The 19,378-nt window shown below is 40.0% G+C and overlaps 1 protein-coding gene across 1 annotated transcript in view; it reads right to left on the bottom strand.

The window, feature by feature from the left end:
• The window catches only part of CLINT1 (clathrin interactor 1), a 58,556-nt gene extending 39,749 nt beyond the window's left edge, over positions 1 to 18,807 (bottom strand). Inside the window, exon 1 of the mRNA XM_037042295.1 lies at positions 18,577 to 18,807. Within this exon, the coding sequence (XP_036898190.1) occupies positions 18,577 to 18,617 (41 nt within the window). The 5' untranslated portion in view covers positions 18,618 to 18,807. The remainder of the gene's footprint in view (positions 1 to 18,576) is intronic.
• Positions 18,808 to 19,378: the final 571 nt, after the last annotated feature.

Genomic DNA, 19,378 nt, shown 5'->3' on the forward strand with positions numbered 1-19,378 from the left:
TATACTAAGAAACGGCCAAAGAGCTGGGGATGAGTATCATTAAAAAACAGGACAAGCATCTATTAATACAAGCCCCAGCAACATTTGCTATTTTATGCTTACTAGAGTTCAGATTCTGAAGTTAACTCTCCTTAGTCTTAGCCCATCACCAACTGTGAGCTAGGATTTTATTTTACATTAAGTAGTAATTTCTGTTTTAGTGGTAATCTCGTATCATCTAGTGAAATAGTCTCTATTTTTTTTGAACTCGCTGAATTAACTAAACTACTGGGGTTGCACATACCAAAGCAAATTATGCCAAAAACAAAGACTAAAGTCATTATAATAAGAAGGAAAATTATCTAGCATGAATTTTATGTTTACAGCATTGGAATACACAAAAGAGATTTATGAGCTTTCAAACTGCCAAAAATAAGGTCTACGTTACTCATTCCATGAGGTGTTTGGCTGAACAGGTTTTAGAAGGGCCACGATACCCAGTTTCTGTGCTGTTTCATCTGCAAGAACAGGAGTCTCAATACCAGCAAACGTCTGCGTGTCCATGGGTCTTGATGGTTTACATGGAAGTCCTTCCACTCCCCTCCAGCACAGGTACTGTTGCAGCAGGTGACAGGCTGACAAAGAAGCTGTCTGACACAAGCTGGTCCCATGATGCTAAGGAGTTGTTTTCCAGAGAGGCATGCTGGTGGCAATCAGATTGGGAGAGGGGAGGGAGTGTATTATGGCCACAAAAGAGAGGCCTCCTTGTGTGGTTCACGGAAGCAGATGGAAAGCTGCTTCCAAAGCGTGGCAGGAATGGTGCTTGGGACACTGCTGCAGGAGAGCCAGCAGAGGCAGCTACCACTAGGAAACTCTTTTCCTTTCACCGCCGCAGAGAAAGAGCTCTCACAACACAGAACTGTGTGAATGCTAACCACTATCGACTCCAGGAAAACACACGAGCACATGGCCAAAGCCTAGGAGGAATGAAAACCAGGAAAACAGTGTGGGGGCACATTTGTTTCAAGTTTTAAGTAAGCAAGGAAAAACTTATTTTTAAAAAAGAAAAAACAGCACTTGTATATAAAACTACTCTTGACTTGCTAGGAAACACCCATGGCTGGGCTGATTTAACTCTGCTGAGGATCAGCTTCTAGTCCCGGGCTCAGCAGCCTGTGTATTCCATCAGGGCCCTGTGTGCACAGATAAAAGGGTTCTGAAAAGACAGTCCCGCTGCTGGGCCGGGACTAAGAGTGTCAAGTTGCTCTCTGCCCCTGGGCTAGCAGCAGGACAGGCTGCCTCAACAGACTATTCCCTAGGAATGCCAGCCCCAAGCCAACATGGGTTTCTATTTCCAACTGTTTTTTTCTTTTTTAAAAATCATGCATCTCTGTAACTTTCAAGATTTTCATTTTTATTTTCTTCTAAAACAGTACTCTAGTGTTTTGTGAAAAACACTCTGGGAGATATTAGTAGGTGTTATGTGAGAGAGGGATTCCGTGAGACCTGGGAAGTGTTACGGAAAAACAAAGGCAACTTCTCAGAGGCTCCATCCACCACCCCAACACGCCCAGCCCAGCCTCGGCTCCAACAGGAGACAGTGTTAAACACCTCTCAAAGGTCAGGAGCGACACCACACACCTTTTCCTTGAAGCTTGCTTTCAGCTTTTTATCTTCCTTTACATCTCATTTATCATATTTTTAAAAACTCTTTGATTCTTTGTTGATCTTAGCTTTCTATTTAAAGTTTCAATTGTTTTACTCTTTTGTATCCTTTTCCCCCTACTGGGTTTAAAAGACTTTTAAACTGCATTCNTCCCAACACTCCCAGCCCAGCCTGGGCTCCAACAGGAGACATTGTTAAACACCTCTCAAAGGTCAGGAGCGACACCACACACCTTTTCCTTGAAGCTTGCTTTCAGCTTTTTATCTTCCTTTACATCTCATTTATCATATTTTTAAAAACTCTTTGATTCTTTGTTGATCTTAGCTTTCTATTTAAAGTTTCAATTGTTTTACTCTTTTGTATCCTTTTCCCCCTACTGGGTTTAAAAGACTTTTAAACTGCATTCCAATCCCTTCAAAGTCCTCACTTTATTTTTAGTTTTAAAGTTTTAATTTCTTAGCCCTAGTTTAATAAACCTGTTAATAAACCTGTTTCTTTTTCTCCTGCATATTTTACTTATTTTATAATGCAAAGCTGAAGAGAGAAACAGCTCCGAGCGCAGGAAGAGAAGAATGGCCTCTCCCCTTGGCCCTGACTCAGCCACTGTGTTTCTGGGCCCCTCATAACATTTACACAAGGACCAATGAGATATGTGTTATGAGACACTCAAAAAGAAGTTAGCTTTATCAAGTGCCAAGGGTGAAAAAAATGATGATTATTACGAATTATGGCTGCTTTTTAACAATGAAATGTTAGTTTCTATGTATCTGAGAAGTAGAAACATGAGAGTAGCTTCACTGTTTTCCATCCTGAAGAACGATCTCAGGGCACATGACAAGGCACCCCGGGCAGGCACTGTACTGGGTGTTGGGAGCCGTCTTCGGGGGCCTTCGCTCTCAGGGCCCACTTCCCACTGATCTCCAAGGCCTGTTCATTCTACATTAAAAACACAGGCACTCACCTCTAGCCTAGGCTCCCACAAAAGCGACTTCACAATCTCTCCACTGCAGGGGTGTTCTTTTATTCATCCTCCAAGACCCGTTTTCTTAATATTTAGGATTAGCCATGTTAGTCCACCACAAACTCATCACCACCTTCCCCGAGACATTTCCCTCTTCCTGTATCAGTGGGCAGGACCATTCAGTTATGTCTTGAACATCAGTACTGATCACTTCTTCCCGCTCTCCTATCCAGTACCCAACCCATTCCCAGGCCTTTTCGACTTGATGTCTTATGTAGGTCTCAAATATGTCCATCCACTTCTCCCCACCCACACTGCCACTTCAGTCCAGGGACACCACCGTTTCACACCTGGACTGTCGCCAATGACCTTGTAACTCAACCAGTAGTGCCCCTGCTTCTCCTGTCTCCCACCAAGGAGCAGCCAAAACAAACTCCTGCTGAAACACAGACCCTATCTAACCGAGCTATTCATTTTAAATATAGCAAAGGCTTCTTGGTTACCTTCAAGATGAAGTCCAAATTCCTTAATATGACCAAAAAAAAGGGCCCTTCACCTGAGATACCAATTGGTTTCTTCAGTTCCATCACCGTCTCGTGCACCCCCAGGCCCGTGCACCCTCTAAGTCCTCTGGCCACTCATGCCTGCCCCCAGCCAACTCCACCTCATCCTTGGGCTTTAGTGCCACTCCCTCCAAGAAATCTTTCTGTACCTACCAAACAGGCTGGGGGGCTGCGCACATGCCCTTCGCAGTGCCCTGTGCTTTCTCCTGCGCGGCACTAAAACTAAAACCAGCACACGCTAGCCGGCATGCTTGCTTGCAGGCCTACTGCCCCCTCTGGACCGAAAAGGTCTCTTCACTTGAAGATCCTCAGTGTATGGGGCACGCTGGGTGACAGTGGATTTCTGTACATTTACTGAGTAATTGAACAACAGGACTAAAATTCTTAAATAGCGTCTTTCCTGACTAAAAAAAAGTCCTACCTGAACTTGTCATCAGGATCTGCATGATCTGCCCCAGTCTACTTTGCTGGCTAGCCTTCTCTCCCACTACTTCTGTTTCATTTCCTTCGTGGGGTAATTAAATTGTGTTACTAGCCAAAACTTAAACATGTCCTTTACTCTCTAACCTTAGTGACTGTTCACTCCTGGCATCCCTGAATCTCCTATCAGTTAAAAGCAAACCTAGGTTTTTAACAAAAATGAAGCCCTTCTGATTCTTTCCAAACCACAGACCCCCATTCCTGTGATGAAATGTAACATTACCTTTACAACTCTTATGAATTATGTACTGCCTTGTGCAATGACTTATGTGTGAATTTATTTTAATTCCCTTATTACAGTGTAAATTTTTAAAAGCAAGAATTGATCCTCATTATTTGAGGGCTTCATATCTGCAAATATGGCNTACTAGCCAAAACTTAAACATGTCCTTTACTCTCTAACCTTAGTGACTGTTCACTCCTGGCATCCCTGAATCTCCTATCAGTTAAAAGCAAACCTAGTTTTTTAACAAAAATGAAGCCCTCTGATTCTTTCCAAACCATACACCCCCATTCCTGTGATGAAATGTAACATTACCTTTACAACTCTTATGAATTATGTTCTGCCTTGTGCAATGACTTATGTGTGAATTTATTTTAATTCCCTTATTACAGTGTAAATTTTTAAAAGCAAGAATTGATCCTCATTATTTGAGGGCTTCATATCTGCAAATATGGCTTGCTCCCTAAAATATATTTGTAAACTTCAAGTTAACATTCAAAGTGCTCTCATGGTCACTGGTGAACAAGTAGAGCAAGGAAAGTTTTGAGTCGTTCCTCACGCACAGCCAAGGGGACTCACAAAGGTGATGCTCTGCCTCTCCTTTCAGCTCTCGCACTGTAGACAAGTGTCCTCTTCCGGGTCTCTCTGGTGCCATGTTCTGCCCTGTGCTTGCTGTTGGTGCTTGCACTGTGTCATGTGGCCCCAACCCCAGTGCTGAGATGCTGTCTAGAGTTCCTGAGCAGAAGAGGGTTGTGATGTGCCTTACAGAGAAGATAACTGTCAGACAAACTTTGTTTGGGCATGGGAATCACCATTTGTACCCACTACAGTGAGGATCAGCTCAAGCAAGAAACACCAGTAGAGAATACACCTAGGGGTAGTCCGATTAGGAGAGGTCTCAGCGTGTCTCCGAGTAGACTGCTCATCACTTGCAATGAGAAAAACAAGTGTGAACAGTGCAGGAACCATGCAACACCTTCACTTAATGATCAAAATGAAAATGACTAAGAAGGGACAGACAGACATTGTTTTCCTACTGAAAAGGACACAATATTACCTAATGTGATATTCCAGCTCATGGTACATAAGCTGAAGAAAGAACAGATAGACCTAAATTGAGAAATATTCTATAAAATAACTGGCCTGTAATCTTCAAAATTACCCACGTTATTAAAGATCTTAAAAAGGTACAAGAGGCTAAAGAATCATGACAATTAAATACAGTGTATGACCTTGAACATAACCCTGTACTGGAGTGGGACAAGTGAAAAAAATCAGAATATGGATCACAGACAGAGAAAAATCATTGTTTCACTGTTTAACTTTCTTCCTTGTTAAAAAAAATTTATCCATTTATTTATTTTTAGAGAGAAAGGAAGGGAGGGAGAAAGAGAGGAAGAGAAATGTCAATGTGTGGTTGCCTCTCATGCACCCCACAATGGGGTCCCAGCCCACAACCCAGGCATGTGCTCCGACTGGGAATTGAACCTGCAACCCTTTGGTTCACAGGCCAGCATCCAATCCACTGAGCTACAGCAGTCAGGGCTAACTTTCTGAATCTGGTAACAATACTGAGGCTATAGTCCTTGTTCTTAGTTAAGTGCACACACAAGTCTTGAAGCGAAGTGGGTAGGTAACCAACTTTCAAATGATCAAAAAATAAATGTGTGTGTGTGTGTATACACAGACAAAAAGAGTGGAGGAGGAAAAGAGAGAATGACAAACATGGCAAAATCTTAAAAACTGGTGAATCTAGGCAAAGGGTATATAGGTATTCTCTTTACTATTTTCAAAACTTTAATTTCAAATAAAACTATTTAAAAATTTAATGAGATACATCCAGTGCAACTGAATTCAGTACTTTAAAACCATTACCTTTATGTTGTATGACTGTTACCTCAATACATTTTTTAAAAAAAAAATCTGCTTAAAAAACAGAACAAGATCAAACTTCATGAAAAGGACAGGTTGGTTTATATCCCTTTCATTTTGAACTGTCATTTTCTTGATTCTACAATTCGGAGAATATTTATTTTAGAGTCAAATTAGGCAATTACATAAAATTAAATTAAAATGCATAAAAGTACATAAAATTACATAAATTAATTATGCATTATGTTTAAAATACATAATGCATAAATTAATGTAAAGAAAGTTTATCAGAGTTAAAACAATTATAAAATTTAGGCTTACCTGATTTTTATAATGCCATGTTACTTTACATTTTACACACAGTTAAAGGAACAATTAGTAATACAGCAGTGCCCCCTTATCCAAGCTTCGCTCACTGTGTTTTCAGCCAGCTGTGGTTAACCACAGTCCAAAAATATTAAATGAAAAATCCCAGAAGTAAACATTTCATAAGTTTTAAATTGAACACTGCTGTGTTCACGTCATGAAGTCTTGCGCTGTTCAGTTGTGTCCAGGATGGGACATGAATCACCCCTTTGTCCAGTGTCTCCACACTGTATAAGCTTCCCAGCCATTAGTCACTTAGTAGCCATTTCGGTTATTGATGGACTATCGTGGGTATCCAAACGCTCGTGCTCAAGTAACCCTTACAGTAACCCTAATGTTCTGTCACAACGCCAACATCACTCATCTGGCTCCACCTCATCACAGAGGCCATGTGTCATCACAAGAGAAAGAAAGGTGAGTACAGTACAATAAGATACTTTGTACTTGCAGGGGTGTCCAATCTTTTGGCGTCTCTGGGCCACGCTGGAAAAAGAGGAGTTGTCTTGGACCACACATTAAACACACAAACACTAATAAAAACTGATGAGCAAAAAAACCCATTTTTAAGCACATTTACAACTTGGGGCTATGGATTAGACACCTTGTCTGTATTGTGTACATAAGGGTTGGGTACCGTGGTTTCGGGCATCCACTGAGGGTCTGGGAGCATATACACCCGGACTGAGGGGGTCTACAGAATAAATAAGCAAATAGCAAATCTTATTGTTCTGGGATACCAGCAACCACACCCCCCAACCATGTTCACATATCAAGCAGTCCTAACTATTTTCTGAGTAAAAAAATCATAAAGGTTAAACATTTTACTCAACTAAGACAACAAAAACATCCTCAGTGAAGCTCTTAGGATTGTTCTAGTTACAAGTTTTCTTGTAAACAGTAATCTATTATCCTATTTAATGATAAATTAACAAAAGCTAGCAAAATGTTGTATTTAGTACAATAGTTAAGAGTATATTTATGACTCTACATAGCTAGGACACCAATTTCCACTTGCTAGAAAATTTTTTAATCAAATATTTAGTGTAAGACATTTGAGTTGTCTTGCAGATTTGAGTCATCACAGCTTTAACTGTATATCCTGTGGTACCCGTTACCAATGCAAGTGTGAAGTTCCTTAAATGCAACTTTTAATTTTTTTAAAATATGGACTTCATCTTTCATTTTTTAAATCCTCAACTGAGGATACGTTGATTGATTTTAGAGAGAGAGGAAGGGGGCAGGCGTTGAGAGAGAGGAGAGAAAAGCATCAGTGTGAGAAACATCGATTGGTTGCCTCTCCAACAGACCTGACCAGGGATGAACCTGCAACCTTCCGTGTGCAGGATGGTGGTCCTCACAATTAAGCCACCTCGCCAAGACCTCAAACACAATCTCTAATGAATTTTAAAAGCCTAAGTTCCCAAGGTCTATTTTTCTTAAAGTATGGGAATATTATTCCTAATCAACAACCCCAAAACACTCATACTCTGTACTTGTAGCAGTTTCAAACTCACACCGTTTTATGTGTAAGTTTAATTGTGAAACAATCTTTCCTATTGCTGACAGCTGCTTACGGCCACTGGCACAGTTCTTTGCTTTTCTAGTAAATTCACTATTTTTTAAAAAAAGCTCAGTGTGATGTTTTTCCTGTCAAGAGATCTCCTACATTAAACTGGCTCTACAAGCAGATCAAATAGCTAAGGGACAAGCAGATCAAGTATCCAACATATTAAAAAATGAGTAAAGCATAGACTTTTATCTGCATTATAGAGTCCAATTCTCACTTTTACAGGTATGAAAAATAGCCACTACAGCCAGAAGTAATCTAAGAAATAACAATCTTTGTTCATATATATCTTTTATTTTGGGTTAGAGCTTTTTACAGCTATCTCAAAATGACAAAACTAAATAACCAAAACCAAAGCAAAGAACAAGAATTTGCTGAGAATACAATGGTAAACATTTTCACGATATATTATTAACTCATTAATTCTCTGAACAGTCTTGAAGAGTAAACCTTATCCTTCTTTTGTACAGCAAAAGTGAACAGTCTGTTTATTTATGTCTCTTCTCCTCCAATTTCCCCTCCTTACCTCTCACTAAAAAATAAAATTGAGTCCTGGCTAGTGTGGCTCAGTGGTTGATTGCCAGCCTGCAAATCAAAGGGTTGCTGGTTCGATCCCCAGTCTAGGGCACCTGCCTGGGTTGCAGACCAGATACCCAGTAGGGAGTGCATAAGAGGCAACCACACATTGATTTTTCTCTCCCTCTTTTTCCCTCCCTTCCCCCCTCTAAAAAATAAATAGATAGAATCTTTTAAAAAATAAAAATAAAAATAAAATTGAGCCCTGACTGGGTAGCTCAGTTGGTTAAAGCATCATTCCAATAAGCCAAGGTTGAGGGTTGATTCCTGTCAGGGCACAAGCAGGAATCAACCAATAAATGCACAAGTGGGTGGAACAACAAATCAATATCCGTCTCTCACACACAGAAATCAATAAAAAAAATTTTTTAAAAAATTTAAACCCAAAGAAATTTGCTCAATTTGGACATGCTCACTACAAATTATCTTTTTAAATATGGAACACTCCCCGTGGCTGGTGCGGCTCAGTGGACTGGATGCAGGCTGCACGCTGAAGGCCAGCAGCCTCATTTCCTGTCCGGGCACCTGCCTGGGCTGCCAGCTAGGTCCCCAGTGGGGGGCGTGTATGAAACGCACATGGGTCTTTCTCTTCCTCTCTTTCTCCCTCCCTTTCCCTCTCTCTGAAAATAAATTAATTTAAAAAATTAATAAATAAATACGTGGCACTATTTAAATTATCCAATTAAAGGAGTTTTATTGAATGCATTATTAAATGACTCCTTCATGGAAGAAAAATCTGAAGTACTGATGTTAAAACTTTTTTTAAAAGATTTTACTTATTTATCTTTAGAGGGAAAGAGACGGGGAGAAGGAGAGAAATATCAAAGTATGGTTGCCTCTCATGAGTCCCCTGCTGGGAACTGGCCTGCAATCCAGGCATGTGCCCTGACTGGGAATCGAACCGCGATCATGTGGTTTGCAGGCCCGGGCTCAATCCACTGAGCTACACCAGCCAGGGCTTTGATGTTAAAACTTTTTTAAAAAAGCATAAAACCTTCCTAAGAGGATAATAAAATGACAAGGATGACAAGCCTTCTACTGAGACTGTCAGATCTTTGTAAACACAAATACTTCATATTATAAGTAGCTTGATTCCATCACTTACAGGTTTTTCTCACCCTTGATTATTCAGATGCATAGCCAAATATCAAACACTTAACTGAAAGTATGTAACTGAAAAACCCTACCAATAAATGATAAAAATGAGAAATCCCGCACTTTAACAGTAATAAGTTGTATAACTACCTCTACATAAACTTAAATACTGGATATTTTGTTTAAATTAAGCCAATAATAGTTTTTCTCCATTTTTCACTTATGATTGATTAAATTTACATTTACATAAATGCATTTACAAACCCCCAAAACTAGACTCAACTTTCCTGACATGAGAAAAAATAGTTTCCAGAACCTCACTGCTAAAATTTTGAAACCATCATCATTTATTTCCCTTCAAACTCTAAAAATACAACCAACACACACCCACACTTCAAATGACCTAGTTTGAACTGAATGGTACAGAAGGGGACCTCCTTGTGCAACGGAACAGCTTCTTTTTTTCTTAATTGAATTTACTGAAGTGACATTGGTTAATAAAATTACATAGGTTTCAGGGGTACAATCCTGCAGTATATGTGACCTGTATACTGTATTGTGTTTACCGCCACAAAGGTTCCTATCAGGGAGCCTCCATCATCCTCGGACCCGATTCAGGTCTTCACTTCATGCTCTACACTTGACTTGGCCTCACCGTCCTTCCAGCAAGTAGACATTTTTAAACTACCAGGATATATCTCCTTCATGAAGCTTTGCTGTCTTAATTCTTTCCATTCTCTAAATTTCTACAGTATTTATACCCTTTGCCCCAAATTCAGATACCACACCATCTTGTAGCATTCCCAAGAGATTCAAATGCTTTCCATGTGCCTGACAGCCTCACAGGCTGCCACTGGGGCTGTAAGGTCTGGCTTACATCTTACAGTGCTCTGCAGGGCTCGTGGCTGGTATTTAACAAGCAGTCACCAAAGGGCCCTTACAAGGCATGGCCAAGATTAGTAAGGATGTCAGTAATGTGTTTTCAGTTACTGCATAACATTTAAATATTTACAGTCTATGCCAAAAATACACTACTTGGACAGGTACATAATGGCCTAAGGAAGTTATTCCTAAATTATCCAATTTGCATGTAAGTAAAATTGGGTAAAGTTGCATTTCAATCACACATTACTCTGACACAGCACTACAGGCGCAGCAAACTAACCACCATATAAGGATCACAGGATTAAATGAAACCTATTATGGTTGTGAAAGCTAGTTACAGAGGCCCAATCATTCTGAAGCATTTAATACTGCTCATTAATGCCACATTTAAAAAAAGAATTAACTACAATGACTATCTTTGTTACAATAGCCACGACTTTCTTTGCACCTTCAGAAACACATCTGCTCCCTTTCCACTGCGGGCTTCCGGTGTACAAATATTAGACAGCTGCAAGGGGCCTGAACACGTTCATGCCAGGAGCGCAAAGGGGAAAAAAGAAACTAAGCATTCTCACTGAATTTGGTGTCGAAACTTCAGTATCATAATTTTTTTCCAAGTAATTTTTAACTTATACAAAGTATGCACTAAAAGTCACCCTTATTATAATGAAATGCAACCATTTTTTACTTAAATAATGTCCTTTAAAAGTTAGTAAAAACTGTGAATATATGTTCTGAAAGCAGATCTTCTAGATTTAAATCTGAAGTCTATTTCTAGATGTGTTACTTTGGGCAAGTTCTTGCACTTTTCTGTGGCCGGATTCCGCATTCATAAATTGAAGAAAATAATGTTGTCACCACTGTTCTTGGCACATGGCAAATGATCAATAACTATTAGCTTTTATTAGAACATCTGGACTTAAATGACTTCCTTGGTAATATAAATCAACTTGCCAAATTTAACATAATCATTCAAAAATATTTATTCAGCACTCACTCCATGTCCTACACTGTTCCGGGAGCTAGGAACACGGCACTAACAAAGCAAAGCCCTTGCCCTCTACAAGCTTACCTCCCAGAGGCAGCGTATGTATATCCGTAAATAAGGAGGGCAGGGGAAGAGAGTGCCATGTGCACGCACACTGATTCGCACAGGCACAGAACACTGAAAAAATGCGGGGTGGTGGCAGATGAGGTTGGTGCGGACCTCAGAGAGCCAGACCATGGAGAGGCTGGTAAACAGGGGGATGAGAAGAGACTGGGAAGGTTCTGAGTAGATTTGACAGTATTTTTTACAGAATCACTCTTGTTACCGTGTGGAGAGCAAATCACAGTGTTAAAATTTTTATTTAGCTTCATCAGAAATGAGTCTTACCTCAAATGCCCATTCAGTACCAAACTTACAAGCCAAATACATCAAACTAAAAATATTATTTAACCATGGTGGTTTAATTGCAAATAAAAAGTTTCAATTATACAACTTTAAGTAACTTTAAAAGATGACAACTGAAAAATAAGTATGAGAAAAATAGAAAAAAAAACTCAGTATGTTTATTTGCATTGTTCTTTAATGATTTGCTACAAATGCATGAGAACAAACAGCAAGGCAAGTTAGTGATTTTCAATGCATGTCACTTTTCTACTATAAAAATATAAGGCTACCTGCATGACAATTTCTGAGTGAAACATTTCAAAAGCATGCATACACATTTACTACATATGGTGAGTTTATATGGAAATTATAAAAATTATTTATATTAGAATTAAATACTCTCCTAAGAACTTAGAAACTAAACAAAATTCACATGCCAAAAGGAAATATTCTAAAGTAACTGGCTAATTGGGCTTTTCTTAAGTATAAAACAGGCCTATTTACTGTTGCATAGTAACAAAATCACTCATATTTAATAATTCATTAGCTAAATCTATCCACAAGTCATAAATAGCTATAAACTTGTTTCAACATGGAAATATGCTATGTTCTTTTACCTGTACTGGATTTGTAGGCTAAAGGGCTACGGTAAGCTACAAAGAATTTCTCGTCGGTTGGAGAGACTGGGCCGCACAATCGCAAAGTCCTTTCTACGATGTGTTTTCCTTGTATATACTGCTCAACCATGGTCAGAGGCCATGAATTTGGTACCATATTTTAGGGGGTTCTTTTTCTTGATATTGTTCACTCTCTTTAAGGATAAACTGTCAACTTCAATTTTCCTTCAAAAACAAACCTTTTTATATTTTAAAATGTTTACATTAGCAGTGTCTTTAAAATCTTGAGATAATATAAAACAAAACTGAAAAAAAGATGAGCAGATGGAATAGTATGTCTTTCCAAAGACTTTATTCCTCAACACGTCTTTCAGAAGAGTTATTTCTGTAATATGCATTACAGTATTAAAGTAGAAGCATTTATGATTTGCTAATACACACAACACGAGGCACACACAATAGAGATATTGTATGAGTTCTCTTATGTGTAGGGTTAAGATGTCTACTCAGGTGACAGGTTTAAGTAGAGAGCACCCATGGAAAATAATGATCCATGAATTAAGACAGTTCTTACATACACAGTTCTTATACTTCTGAATAGTCTGGCAACAATATTTTCTGTATTTTTTCCATTACTACATTCCTTTGACTGTTCTAGATGTTAGAGTTATTTTGTGCATTATATAATAATAATGAGAATGAAAGGTAGGTGATTCAAGAGTTTATTTTATGTCGAGTACTATGCTAAGTGTTTCACATGCAGTTAATCTCACAAGGACTCTGTAAAATAAACATTTCCATTTTCTGGACAGGGAAATCTAGAGATACTGTTCCAATGCCCAAGATCATCGTTTCCTAGTAGCAAACCTAGAATTTCAATCCAGTTCTGACCTCTGAACCACAGGCCACTTCCCAGACTCATGAATTCCATCTGGAGGGGCTATGTATAGTAGGAGAGTGTGTATGGCCAGCAAATTACTACAGAAATGCAGAGATGGAAAAACATAATTAGGCTAAACAAGGAAATCTCTCATGAGGTGCCATAAAAAATAGAAAAAGAAATATAAAACAAATAGTTAAATATGTTTTCCCAGAATGTTAAGTAATGTCAGTTGAGACGGAAAAGAGTTAACTTTGTATACGAGACCCCATTACTAGTACCAAAAAATGTACTTTGACGTATTTTGCTTTTCAAAAATTGGGAACTTCAATTTGATCAAAATGACTAGATACAATGATCAATTTACATGAAATATAGAGGTTAGATAAATATTTAAATAACACCATGGGGGTCCAATTAGCAAAATTCAGACTGAGGGAAAGGCAAATAACCATGTTTCTTCAACAAATAAATTGCAAGGGGGAAGAAAAGTAGAGGTTGAACCTATAGATTAAGAGTATCAAGAGATATACCTACTAACCAGAAACATCAAAAAAGAATTATGAGGCAATTAGCACTGGCTGGTGTAGCTCAGTGGATTGAATATGGGCCTGTGAAACCCAGTCAGGGCACATGCCTGGGTTGCAGGCCAGTTCCCAGCAGGGGATGCATGAGAGGCAACCTTACATTGATATTTCTCTCCTCTCCTTCCCCTCTAAAGATAAATAAATAAAATCTTTAAAAAATTATGAGGCAATTAAGAAATGAAAATTGACTGGACATTTGATATTAAGTAACCATCCTTTTAAAAAACATTTTGTAGTGGTAGTGTGGTTATGATTTAAATAAATGATGACTCCTCACCTTTCAGAGACTGATAAATTTTTAGATGAAATGATATGGTATCTGGGATTTGCTTCAGAACAATATGGAGTGGGTGTGTTATGTAGAAGTACAGATGGAGCAAGGCTGGCCGAATTGTTGAAGCTATTCATGTGTACACAAATAGTCCTCCCATTTTTTGATACACATGTATTTGAAATTTTGTATAATAAAAACTAACAAATTCCAACTAGATATGGAGTCTAGATCTAAATATAAAAAATGAAACTTCAAGATTAAAAAACGTTATTTAAGCTGCCTATACTCTTTTTAAAGAAAACATTAAGCACTGGAAATAAGTAAGAAAATAACACAAGAGCAAAGAAAAAGGTTCATCTGTAGAGCTATACTGTAAAAATTAAGATTACTAGTAGGCTGTACTTACAAAGGCCTAGTACTTTTAGCAGATGTTATCAGTAAACAAATGAAAAACTACTTGTAAGCTAACACTAAAGGGTTCAGGAAAACATGAAGCAGTTAAGTACTTTTTAAAAGCATCTGGACAGTAGTACTAAACATTAATTTAGGCTACAGAAAATCACCCCTAAGAAATGCTGGCAGAAGATAAATTAAACTCATCTCTCTTTGGAATTAAATTCTTATTAATCTACTTCTGTCTAGTTACTAGAAGGAAGAATAATCAACTTACTATTTCAGCAATAACAATTATTTACAACTGGTTCAAAGAAAAGTTGACATGGGAAGACTAGAAAGCTGACAATCTTTGCTTTTACATTCTAAGAAGCAAACTGAACAGAGACTTATCGGTAAGGTAGGAAAAAAAGAAAAACAAAACCGATGATAAGTTCAAGGAATGTGTGGCCTATCTGTAGTGGTAAGGTTCTTAAGGCAGATACTTTATTTCACAAGTTCAGAAAAAACAGTACTAACCCAGTAAATAATGAATATACTACACACCGCAAAGTTTCTCCCTCTGTGGTCCCTGTGATCAGAACAGTAGCTTCCATGGCTGTATTACATTAGCTGACATTTAGGGACTAAAAACCAACAAAAATCAACTTACAGGGAGGGAAATGCAGACTATGCTTAATAACTGGAAGTGGACTATCAACAGCAGGTGCTCTAGACCTTGGCCAGTGCTGTTTGAATCACGATCATAAAGAGTAGGAGCCACGGAGGAGACAGATTTACCATTAGCCAGGCTTGACTAGGTAGCAGTTTTGATCTACCACTACCATGTCACCCTGTTTCCAAACTTTGGAGGAAAAAATACAACAGAACTGCAGCAACTTTCAATATATATCATGTACAGCGTGACTAAATGCAAACGTATCCAATTTAATTACAGCCTCAAATAAGGACGACAGGGCACAGGATGGCGACGGTCAAGCCAGTCCCAGTTGGGAGCCGTGGCACTTATCCTTTCCTGCCACAACTGCCTCTGCAGGAAACCCAGAGGTTGGACACAGAGACTGGAGGACGAGTGGGAGGGAACTGGCACTTCGAGCCCTGGCTGACCTATGGCTTTTTCTCCTTTTCCTCAGTCCACATTGTTCTGCAAAACAGCTACTGAGTACCACCAGGAGGTGTCACAATTGTGGAAAAGACCTTCCCACTCTCTGTAAGTCTTAAAGGTCTCAAAAGCCAGTATTTGCCATGTAGCATTATACTTAAGAACTGCCACCACACTGGGTCAAACATGAGCTCCAGGAACACATTTTGTAAGAGTGTATTTTTCTTTCTGAAAAAAAAAAAAAAAAAAAAAACCTCACTGGGTAGGGATATACACTAAATAAAAGTCCTCGTTTTCCTGAGTCATAGCTTGTACTTACTTACTGCACAAAGCATTTAAATATAACATTTATTGATTACCAGTCTTGCAAAAAATGTCCTTTTTGAACCAAAACTATCTCTGAAGGATAATGACTTTCCAAAACTGATATGCTATTATAAAATACTAGTTCCATTTTTTTTTCCCAAGGGAAATTCATGTCTCCAGATAGCCAGTGAAGGGGGAAAAAGTCTTACCCTAGCCCAGTGATTTTCAAAACATGCGACACTTGACTATTTAGTCAAGGGCACAGACCTTTTTCCCTTAGACTGTCACATTAAAAAATGAAAACAGCCATCTAGTGGGAATAGATCAAAATTCTACCTTTTTTTTTGTCTGATCGGCAAAAATACATTTTTTTGATGTGCCATAGGATGAAAAAGGTCGAAAATCGTTGAAAATCAATACTCTAGCCCAGTCCCTCATTTTATACACAAGGAAACCATGGTCTGGAGATTCATGTGATTCTGCCTCCGATGATACATATGGCTAGTCTAAAAGGTACTGTCGAAATCTGAACTGAGGTCCACAAACCCAAACCAATGCTCTTTCTATCATATTAACCTAAGCTCTCAGAGCAGCCTTGAATCACTTCACTGTTTCCTCATTTGCAAGTTCCCTGATCACCTTACCCCTATGATAACCAGAGCAGCCATTCTAGGGCTCCACTTCCCCTCCACTGACGGCACTGTAAGGTGAACAGTCCACCTGTACACAGTGCCACAGGTACCGGTTCTGTAAGACGAACATTCTCTTCTGCCAGTGAAGGACGAAAATGAAATCCTGAGTATGCCTCAATAAAATAACCTCATGTTCTAATCTTAATATCATGTGTCAGGCACCCAGGAAAGCTTTCAAAAGCCCTTGGTGGCAACATTCTTACAAGTTCTTGAATAACTTGGTGGAAGTCTCCATTCTAAATTGAGAAGTATAAAGGTAGAAGTTATTTTTCAACAACAGCTCTTCTACTAGATGACTTGATAACTACTTCCGTGGCAAATTTAACCTAAAGCACTGGATTAGTAACACAGGTTAGACAAACAACGAAACTGCATACCAGCAGCAGAAACATTGCCCTGATTTCTGTCTCTTAAAAAAAGTACAGCCTATTCGAATTTCTGAGTACCACAAATTTAGTCTTTTAAGATAACAAGGTGTTTCTTAGTGGTTTTCTTCTGCTTAGAAACGTTGGACTTTTTAAAAACTGTTTATGCTAGTACCTTAGTCTTTATACCATACACGAAAAAAGCAACCAATGAACCAGGATCTGGAAAAGAAGCAGTATTTTATCTTTGGAAAGCAAAACCAGAGTTTGTGAATAGCAAAATAAGCCCAAAGTACATGTCTGAGGGCTTAATGGTCAAAAGAATAGCTGATACAGGAAAAATATTAAAGCAAATCACTTTTCAAAGATGGGGCTTCTCTCTTAACAAAGTTCACTTCACTCTCAATGCAGAACAGTTGCTGTAGTTATCAAAAGTATACTGATCTAAACACATTAAACATATTAGCCCTTCATGCTGGCATTCCAAGGTAGGGAGGTATCTATCATTTTCACAGTGTGCCTGAGAACACAGGGACACTGAGATGCATTCTCACCGTCACAGCACTCGAACCAACCCTTGAAACCTTTGCTCCTTAGGCGCTCTGCTACCTTCTTTGTACCACAGAACATTTGAAGATATGGTCAAACTCTGAGTTCTCTCTGACACATTATCCAAGCCACTGTTAATTATTTTTTCTGCTGTGAGAAAGCCTAATAGTTTGTCATCCACAGTTCCTAATTTTAGGTGGGATGTTGTGGCACAAATGAACTGTTTCCACACTTATTGCATACTCACTAAAACCCAAAAGGAAGAGACTGGTTACATTCTTAAACTTTATTTCCTGCTTAGAAGACCTTACTTAACCACTGTTGTGGCTGATATAATCAATTTAAGTGTTTTAAGTTTTCCTAGTGCAGTAAGATACTAAAGTTATAACTTCAGTCTTAAAGGAAATCAACTATGTATTAGTCATTTCACCTATCAGGAAAGTTAAAAGCAGAACAACAGGATATCAACCTGAATTGTTTTCTTCTTTAGGGGAAATTTCTTAATGACTTGTTAATGAAACCATAGGAAACAAGTGGCCCTCCAAAAATGAAGTGTAGTGGAAAAGCAAACAGAAAAAGAAATACAAGAAGTTATTTGGTGATCCACTTTCACTGGACTTAGAAAAGCAAAGGATGAGTCTCCTCTTGAGTAACTCCAGCCGGACCACAATGGCCACTTGTTACACTTAGCACCCACTCCACCACTCCAGGTTCATGAGGAATTCATAGAAACCCAGCAAAGTAAAGGGTCTATCCGGTCCAGACTTAACTCTGCACCACACCAGAGGGACACAAGAGCCAGTGCACTGCGTCCCCCACCCTCAAACCTTCGCGGCTGCCCAAGAAGCAACGCGTACAGCCTGGGGCCAGTCCGATGCCAGGGCAGTGACCCAGCTCTGGACAACCCCGCCCCCCTCCCTGACCCCAGGGTTTGCGCCTAGGGGAACGTGGGTAGGAACAAAGTAAGTAGGGCCTCAGTAGGAGCGACGGGGGCTAAGAGGATGTTTCGAAACGAGGAAAAGTCCCTTTCCAGCGTCGCCGATGAGGACGAGGATCAGGGCCGGGGAAAGAGCAAGCCGCCGCCATGATGAGGCTGGCCGGGCCGGGGGGCGTGACGCGGGCCGCCCGGTGCGCAGGGTCAGCTCCCCGTACCCCTCTCTCCCCTTCCCCGCGTGGGCCTTGGTCACAACTGCCCCCGATACTCACGCTTTGTCCACCAGCTCCCGCACCTTCCACATGTTCAACATCGTGCCCCGCGCGGGCCGGGCCGCCTCCTCCCTCTCTTGCTCCGCAGGGACTCCCGATCACTTCCGCGCCGGGGCAGATCCAGGCCGGGTCGCTGCCGCCCGCCGCCTCGAACTTCCCAAGTCAGCTCCTTCTCCAGCCAAAGCCTCGGCGCCGCCGGTGACACGTCGAGACGCGAGGGCAGAGGCGCTGCGTGGAGCGGAAGTGCCCGATGTTCCGCCCGCTGCGCGCGGGGCACGCCGGGACTAGTAGTTCTGCGCGCCACGCGGAGCAGTTTGAACTGAGTTGGCAAGATTTCTCATAAACTGCCGGGGTATCCCGCACCTTTCCCCACCCCGCGACCTACAGAACCAGAAACTGTGGGGGTGGGGCCCGGCGATCTGTGATTTAACACGTCCTTTGCGCCCAAGTTGCCGACCCACTGGTTCAGATGTTAAGTATTGCAGTTATTAACAATGATTATACAGAAATGTGAGTGGTATGTGTATTCCTCGCCGACAGAAGCAGCTCTGTATTTGGTTCTAAGTGTCCAAATACTCTTCCTTCTCTGGGCCTTAGTTTTCCCTGCAAATTGAAGAGGTTGTATTCTAAAACTATTCTAATTCTATGATACGGTGGTTTCATATTTAGCTACCTGGTATCCTTGTCAGATACGTTATCGTAAAGCCCAGAAACTCAGTTCACACTCGATTGCAGACAGTAGAAGGGCAGCACTGTGATGTGCTCCAGAACTTAGCAGGTTCATATTCTTAAAGTACAAGTG

This window comes from Sturnira hondurensis, unplaced genomic scaffold (genome assembly GCF_014824575.4).
Source record: "Sturnira hondurensis isolate 20B ecotype Veracruz unplaced genomic scaffold, ASM1482457v3 Scaffold0000022, whole genome shotgun sequence".
Taxonomy (NCBI): Eukaryota; Metazoa; Chordata; class Mammalia; order Chiroptera; family Phyllostomidae; genus Sturnira; species Sturnira hondurensis.